General features: G+C 51.2%; 1 protein-coding gene across 1 annotated transcript in view; it reads left to right on the top strand.

The window, feature by feature from the left end:
- Positions 1-258: 258 nt before the first annotated feature.
- Positions 259-8,434, top strand: part of mapk8ip1b (mitogen-activated protein kinase 8 interacting protein 1b) — a 27,638-nt gene continuing 19,462 nt past the window's right edge. Inside the window, exons 1-2 of the mRNA XM_079997174.1 lie at positions 259-329; positions 7,964-8,075. Of these exons, the coding sequence (XP_079853300.1) occupies positions 274-329; positions 7,964-8,075 (168 nt within the window). The 5' untranslated portion in view covers positions 259-273. The remainder of the gene's footprint in view (positions 330-7,963; positions 8,076-8,434) is intronic.

Below are 8,434 nucleotides of genomic sequence, written 5' to 3'. Positions count from 1 at the left end.
GAAGCCGGCGGAGCTCAGCTCTCTCTCTCTCTCTCTCTCTCCCTCTCCCTCTCTTTCTCTCTCCGTCTCTCTCTCTCTCTCTCTCTCCCCACGCCGGACGCCTCCCCCCGTCGACCCTACAGTAGCTCCTCTTCCCCCTCCTCCTCCTCCTCCTCCACTCTCTCTCTCTCTCCCTCTGTCTCTCTCTTTCTCTCTCACTATCCTCAGTCCTTTTCCTCCACCTCTCCCACTCCTCCTGTCCTCTCCTCTGTGGATGCCCTCCTCATTTCCAGCATGGACTCAGGAGGGGACGGAGGAGAGGGCTGGATGGAGGACCAGTGGGAGAAATGGTACGATCCCTTCTTCTTTAGAATGCATGGGAGAACATGGCTGCGTATGACCTTGCCTGTGTTTTTGCATATCTGCATGTGTGTGTGCGTGTGTGTGTGTGTGTGTGTGCGCGGGCGTGCACTGCAAATCTGCTCTCTGTCTCTCTCTCCTTGTGTCATTGCCTTGGTTTTGCAGCTCAGAACTCTGGAACGTCCTTCAGGCGGAGTGGATGCATGTGCGTTTGTTTATGTGTGTGTTTTCAGGTGGGAGAGAGGGGTGGGGAGGGATGGAAGAGAGGATTCGGAGAGCTCGGCAGACGTGGCGCAACTGAATCGGCTTTAATGTAACAGGACATTGTTCGCATGTTGCGCTTGACGCGCACGTTTGGCGGCTCAGATTGCACTTTGAGTTTACGTTCGGTGTTTTCGTGCAGTGGAAGGAGGGTGGGTGGGTGCGGCGGGTGGGTGCGGTGGATGGGGGGTCGGATGTGAGTGACGCCTCGTCCGGGACTGTCCTGTCCTTGCCGACGCAGGAGGGGTGAAATTGATGAGTTAGTGCTCGTGTGCACCCCAGTAATATCTCTCTCGGTGGGGCTGTAACGACGTGACTTAACAGATGGGGAGTGGGGGGGGCGGTCCTGATCCAATGATCCGCTTGTGGTTCAACGCGTGTAATTGAATCAAAACAATCTGACAAACACATTTCCAGGCTCTCCGGACGCCGTTATGGGCGATTCGGACGAAACACACCGTGTGACTCGGAGATGATAGACTATCACAGAACGTGCGGTGAAACATGTCTAGTGTAAATGGTGAAAATTGCAGGTGAAATTTGGATAAGACAGACACTCTTGTCCACGTTCCGACTCCGCAGGTGGCCGAGGATTGGGTAGCCATGTTTTTCCCTCTCCACCAAAATTACCATAATGCATTACATTTCACCTGCCATTCTGTTTGTGCCTAGAATTCTGAGGTTAGGGTTAGGGTTAGGGTTAGGGGTTAGGTTAGGGTTAGGGTTAGGGTTAGGGAAGGGTAAGGTTAGGGTTAGGGTTAGGGAAGGGTTAGGTTAGGGTTAGGGTTAGGAAGGTGGAATTCCCTGATTTCACAGCAGCTAGGCTAGGGTTAGAGTTAGGGAAGGGTAAGGGTTAGGGTTAGGGTTAGGATTAGGGAAGGGTTAGGTTAGGGTTAGTGTTAGGGTTAGGGTTAGGAAGGTGGATTTCCCTGATTTCACAGGGTTAGGGTTAGGATTAGGGGTTAGGGCTAGGGCTAGGGTTAGGGAGGGGTTAGGGTTAGTTTTAGGATTAGGGTTAGGAAGGTGGATTTCCCTGATTTAACAGGTTTAGGGTTAAGACGTTGGATTTCCCTGATTTCACAGCAGCTAGGCTAGGGTTAGGGAGGGGTTAGGGTTATAGTAAGGGTTAGGGTTAGGGTTAGGAAGGTAGATTTCCCTGATTTCACAGGGTTAGGGTTAGGTTTGGGGTAAGGGTAAGGGTGAGGGTTAGAGTTAGGGTTAGCGTTAGGGTGAGTGTGAGGGTTAGGGTTAGAGGTTAGGGTTAGGGTTAGGCTGAGGGTTAGGGTTAGGGTTAGGGTGAAGGTGAGGGTTAGGGTTAGGGTTAGGGTTAGGAAGGTGGATTTCCTTGATTTCACAAGGTTAGGGTTAGGGAGGGGATAGGGTTAGGGTTAGGGTTAGGAAGGGGGATTTCCTGGATTTCACATGGTTAGGGTTAGGGTTAGTGTTAGGGTTAGGGTTAGGCGTTAGGGTTAGGGTAAGGGTTAGGGAGGGGTTAGGGGTTAGGGTTAGGTTAGGGTTAGAGTTAGGGTTGGGGTTAGGGTAAGGGTTAGGGAGGGGTTAGGGTTAGGGTTAGGGTTCGGGTTAGGATTAGGGAAGGGTTAGGAGAGGGTTAGTGTTAGGGTTAGGGTTAGGAAGGTGGAGTTCTCTGATTTCACAGGATTAGGGTTAGGGTTAGGATTAGGGGTTAGGGCTAGGGTTAGGGTTAGGGTTAGGGTTAGGATTAGGGTTAGGAAGGTGGATTTCCCTGATTTAACAGGGTTATGGTTAGGGTCAAGAGGTTGGATTTCCCTGATTTCACAGCAGCTAGGCTAGGGTTAGGGAGGGGTTAGGGTTAGGGAGGGGTTAGGGTTAGGAAAGGGTTAGGTTAGGGTTTGGGTTAGGGTTAGGAAGGTGGATTTCCCTGATTTCACAGGGTTAGGGTTAGGATTAGGGTTAGGGTTAGGTTAGGGTTAGTGTTAGGGTTAGAGTTAGGGTTAGGGTTAGGGTGAGGAAGGTAGATTTCCCTGATTTCAAAGGGTTTGGGTTGGGCTAAGGGTAAGGGCAAGGGTTAGGGGTAGGGTTAGGGTGAGGGTTAGGGTTAGGGAGAGGTTAGGGTTAGGAAGGCGGATTTCCTTGATTTCACAAGGTTAGGGTTAGGGTTAGGGTTAGGGAGGGGATAGGGTTAGGGTTAGGAAGGGGGATTTCCTGGATTTCACATGGTTATGGTTAGGGTCAGGGTTAGTGTTAGGGTTAGGGTTAGGGGTAGGGCTAGGGTTAGGCGTTAGGATAAGGGTTAGGGAGGGGTTAGTATTAGGGTTAGGGTTAGAGGGTTAGGGTCAGGGTTAGAGTTAGGTTAGGGTTATGGTTAGGGTTAGGGTTAGGAAGGTGGATTTCCCTGATTTCACAGGGTTTGGGTTAGGGGTTAGGGTTAGGGTTAGGGAAGGGTTAGGTTAGTGTTAGGGTTAGGGAAGGGTTAGGTTAGGGTTAGGGTTAGGAAGATGGATTTCCCTGATTTCACAGCAGCTCGGCTAGGGTTAGGGTTTAGGGCTAGGGTTAGGGTTAGGGTTAGGAAGGTGGATTTCCCTGATTTCACAACAGCTAGGCTAGCTGATCCCCCCCTGCAGCTATGCATTGAGTTAACACAGTTAGCATGCAGCCCATTGCTATCTGTAGATGATGAACAGGGACGAAATTGGTAGATTCATAGAAACCAGATTTAGATGGGGAGTCATCTGAATTTGGGTAACATAGAGAAAAACTGTGTTAGTTAGGGTAAGGGTTAGGGTGAGTCAGAGGGTTAGGGTTAGAGGTTAGGTTTAGGGTTAGGCTGAGGGTTAGGGTGAGGGTTAGGGTGAGGGTTAGGGTTAGGGTTAGGGTTAGGGAGGGGTTTGGTTTAGGGATAGGGTTAGGAAGGTGGATTTCCTTGATTTCACAAGGTTAGGGTTAGGGAGGCGATAGGGTTAGGGTTAGGGTTAGGAAGGGGGATTTCCTGGATTTCACATGGTTAGGGTTAGGGTTAGTGTTAGGGTTAGGGTTAAGGTTAGGGTTAGGGTTAGGGTTAGGCTGAGGGTAAGGGTTAGGGTGAGGGTTAGGGTTAGGGTTAGGGTTAGGGAGGGGTTTGGGTTAGGGTTGGCAGGGGATGGTAGCTCAGGAGGTAGAGCTGGTGGTCTAGTGATCCAAAGGTTGCTGGTTGCTGCCTTGAGCAAGACACTTAACCCCTAATTGCTCCTGATGGCTGCGTCCGTCGGTGTTTGAGCAATTGTAAGTCGCTTTGGATAAAAGCGTCTGCTAAATGTAATGTAATGTAATGTAGGGTTAGGAAGGTGGATTTCCTTGATTTCACAAGGTTTGGGTTAGGGAGGTGATAGGGTAAGGGTAAGGATTAGGGTTAGGGGTTAGGGTTAGGTGAGGGGTTAGGGTTAGGGTTAGGGAGGTGGATTTCCCTGATTTCACAGGGTTAGGGTTAGGGAAGGGTTAGGGAAGGGTTAGGGTTAGGGTTAGGGTTTAGGGTTAGGGTTAGGGAGGTGGATTTCCCTGATTTCACAGGGTTAGGGTTAGGGAAGGGTTAGGTTAGTGTTAGGGTTAGGGTTAGGGTTAGGGTTAGGGTTTAGGGTTAGGGTTAGGGAGGTGGATTTCCCTGATTTCACAGGGTTAGGGAAGGGTTAGGTTAGTGTTAGGGTTAGGGAAGGGTTAGGTTAGGGTTAGGGTTAGGAAGATGGATTTCCCTGATTTCACAGCAGCTTGGCTAGGGTTAGGGTTTAGGGTTAGGGTTAGGGTTAGGAAGGTGGATTTCCCTGATTTCACAACAGCTAGGCTAGCTGATCCCCCCTGCAGCTATGCATTGAGCTAACACAGTTAGCATGCAGCCCATTGCTATCTGTAGATGATGAACAGGGACGAAATTGGTAGATTCATAGAAACCAGATTTAGATGAGGAGTCATCTAAATTCGGGTAACATAGACGAAAAACTGGCAGCAGGTAGAGTAAATATTGTGCTGAAGAAAATATGCACAGACATTTCTCCTGCCTAGGGAGGAAAAAACAGGCCTGGGGATTTGAAAAATACCTATTTTAATCAACACAACTCACATAAATGGTTAAAACGCAGGCGTTGAAGGAGGTAGCCACGCTCTACAGCCGCCTGTACGGATGGCTACTATGGATGTACTCTCTGAGGGTTGGGTCTGGGGGCCAGCCTGTGTTTACTACAGAGCCACCTGCAGCGCCGCCTCTCACCTTTCACTGACGAGTAGATGATGATGTAGATGACACGCCGGGTTTGCGCCGGGACTGCGCGACCCGGCATCCGGCGGCGAGCGACGCACGCTGAGTCAGGGGCCCGCGCGAGTGTGATGGGGAGACACGCCGAGGCCGAGGCGGTCGATAAAGGCCCGAGCGGCCAAAGTATTTTCCAGGATCCTTAGTTGCCCTGTCGGGTGCCGTGATTCAGCAGACGCACCCCGCCCTGAGCTCATTGAGAAATATTATTATTATTATTATTATTATTATTATTATTATGTGCTCGATTGTTTTTTTTTTTTTTTGTATGTAAGACAGAATTTGTGTCGTCCTCGTGAGAATTAGCGGCCGTCCTCGTCCAACCCGTGCTCGGGAAATCACATTTCCCACAATGTCGTTTGTCATTCCTCGCGTTCACCTTGATGTGTTCTTTCATTTCCGTATGCGGTGTAGAGACGGATTGGTTTGTTCTTGCATCAGCACCCTCCCCCCCTCCTTACCCATAGTGCACTGCAGCATATGAGGGTCACCGTGTCCTGTTCTGTACAGGTGGTTTATCTCCCTCGGCGCCTCGTTTTCTTCATCCTCTCCACCCCTCCGTCCACCTTTTTCTCTCTCTCTCTCTCTCGCTCTCTCCCTTCCCATCCTTTCATTCCCTACTCTCGCTCTCTCTCTCTCTCTCTCTCTCTCCTGGTCTCCTCATCCTCTGTCTGTCCTTCTCTTTTCCTTTCTGGAGATCCACTCTGCTTCTGTTTAACCTAACCATCCTCCTCTTCCGCCCCCACTGTCTCATTATCGTCCAGAGAGAGAGAGAGAGACAGAGAGACAGAGAGAGAGAGAGCGACAGAGAGCGAGAGAGAGAGACAGAGAGAGAGACTTATTGATTGGGCTCCTTTCTTGGGGGCTTCCATCTGTTGGGTAATGAATCACATTTGAAGGGGACAGACACGCGAACAGTCTCAGGCTCTTCAGAAGCGTCTGGGCGGTGGCGTGGGGCCGAGCCTGCTCGTCCCATCTACGCCTATCACACAGTGACGGAGCGGGTCCGGTCTGCTCCACCAGCCGCGGGTGCTGCTGCAAGCCGACGTCCTCTGGCCGGACAAGAGGAAAAGTTTGGGAGATTTTTATCTTCCCCTTTCCCCGCACAGGCCTAATGAGAAGCCCTCGATCCGATGCTTCCTCTTGCTTTCTCTCTCTTCTACGCTCCATCCTTCTACGTCGGTCTCTGTCCCTGACCTCCTGTCTTTGGATCTCCCGTCGCCCTCCGCCCCTCCTGCAGGGCCCCGTTAGCACCCTGAACCCACGGTTTTTCGGCCTTATTCTGACTCCAATCGTCTCCTCGGCGACGTGCTGCTGTGTACAGCCGCAGAACCGTCCCACATCAGCTGCGGCAGGCGGATGCCGGGGTTGAATCTGCCTCGGAAATGATGTCAGCCGTCGGTGGAGGTGCGGCGCTGCGGCTCCCTGGGGACCGGGCCTCGCTGTGGAGTCCTACGAGTCCGAGCTGCAATCTCCCCCTCATCTCACTAATGACATTATGTGTGGTCATAGCCTATCGCTCTTCATCTCTCTCTGCCTGTCTCACATTCTCTCCATTCTTATGTCAAGTCCCTCTCTCTCTCTCTCTCTCTCTCTCTCCCCTCTTCTCTTTCTGTCCGTCTCTCCCGGTCTCTGTCCCTCAGGCCGAGGAGCCTGCAGAGAGGAAGAGATAATGGGCAGATGTAATTACGGCTGGGAAAAAAATGTAAGCTTTGTTTTGCTGGCTAATTGAATCGGCCCAGACAGCTGGAAGATCCATTTTGCTTCCCTGACACCGGGACGGCGTCCAGCAGCGGGCACTGCTCAGACCGAGCGCCAGGGGTTACCCCGGGCGAAATGAGACCCCTCCCTCATAACGTCTGAACCGCAGATACCCTCCTTGGACGTTATGGATCCCGGTCCACGGGGACACGCCGCACAACCTTTTTACGGCTCAGAGCGATTCAATCCCCGTTTGGGTTCCTGGAGTTTGGCTTTCTGTCAGCGGTTTATTGCAGAATGAACAAGGAGGGTATCCCAGAAGAATAAGAATTGCTTTCTCAATCTCAATCTCTCTCTCTCTCTCTCTCTCTCTCTCTCTCCAGGCTACATAGCCTTATTCCCACCCTGGCCTATACCGCGATCAATAGATTTGTCATTTGCGTCGTACAGTTTTGATGACTAACCTTCTTTTTGATGATGTGTGGGCCGTCGTATTTCCTCTTAGCTCATGTTCTTTTCCTTAATTGAAATGGATCATGAACGTTTCAGGAACCAAAGGCAAGTGATTTCAGTTCTCTACGATATTGACATTGGTATCTGCAGCAAAGCTGGGCATGAGGTTTGGGAAATGAAACATGGATTGGTGGCTTAAAGGGTCCAAACAAAGACAATTTTCTCTTTTTGAGTTGCTGCGACGTGATTCTGCAGCATTGTGCCAACCCTAATATCCAAATGTTGAACTTTAAATCGTATGACATTACATTGCATTACGCAGCACTTTGATCAAATGTGACACAATGACTTACAAGTGCATTTGACTGACAATAAGTACATTTGTCAACACGGTATTTTTTTTTTCCTTAAGAGAGAGAGAGCCACTGAACTAGACTGAGTGATATTACATTCCTTGTGTTTGCCCCTTTTGGCGAGTGTCTCTTCCCTCCTAGATGCACGATACTGTGTCAGAGAGACAGGCCGACAGACAAACTTCAGAACCACTCACATCAGACTCACCAGCCCCGGTCCCTCCAGGAAGCCTGTGGCTCCCCCTGCCCTGTCGCAGCAGCTTAAAGCCTGGGCACCATCACTATGACAAGGTCCTTTCCCTCCATGACCCCACCCCCACCCCCCCACCAACTGCACCCTCCTCAGCACGCTGGTGTCACTTCCTGTGTCTCCCCAGCATTTGAATCTTCTCCTTTTCTTCCTGGTGAGGTGTCCGACTAGACTAGATGCCGTGTTCCGTGTTTGGCGATAAAGTGCTGCAATCCGCCTGCAGGGAGGCTTTGTGTGACAACACGAGTCCCTGTGATCATCTCTCTGGACCCTGGAGGGTTAATCGCTGACATCCTTCCTGTCTCCCCCTGCCCCCTCTCCCCATCCCCGTCCTCCTCCTCCCGTCAGGTTGACCCACGACATCAGCCTGGATGGCTTCGAAGACGACGACCTGTCCGAGATCACCGAGATCACGGACGAGTGCGGGATGAGCCTCAACTGTAATGGACTGGAGATCAAGGTGAGGACGCAGGATCTCTCTCTCTCTCTCTCTCTCTCTCTCTCTCTCTCTCTCTCTCTCTCTCTCTCTCTCTCTCTCTCTCTCTCTCTCTCTCTCTCTCTCTCTCTCCTCCCCCCTCCTCCCCTCTCCTCTCTGTACCCGCTGACTGTCCATCCCTGTGCTCAGCCAGGAGCCAGCCTTCCTTCCTCGCTGTGTTTTGTGCAAACAGCTGCTGCATTCACGCTCCCGCTGGCGGAACAATGGCGGCCAGCGTCTGTCTTTCCTCTCTGTGCTGTCAGAAAGACAGACCTACAGGTCGATCGCACCGTAATGCTATTCTATATCTAGGTGAACCAGTGGTTTTTATCTGGGGGGTCGTG

This window comes from Zeus faber, assembly GCF_960531495.2.
Source record: "Zeus faber genome assembly, chromosome: 3".
Classification (NCBI taxonomy): domain Eukaryota; kingdom Metazoa; phylum Chordata; class Actinopteri; order Zeiformes; family Zeidae; genus Zeus; species Zeus faber.
The sequence above is the reverse complement of the archived record's forward strand: the minus strand, read 5'-3'. Positions and strand labels throughout refer to the sequence as shown.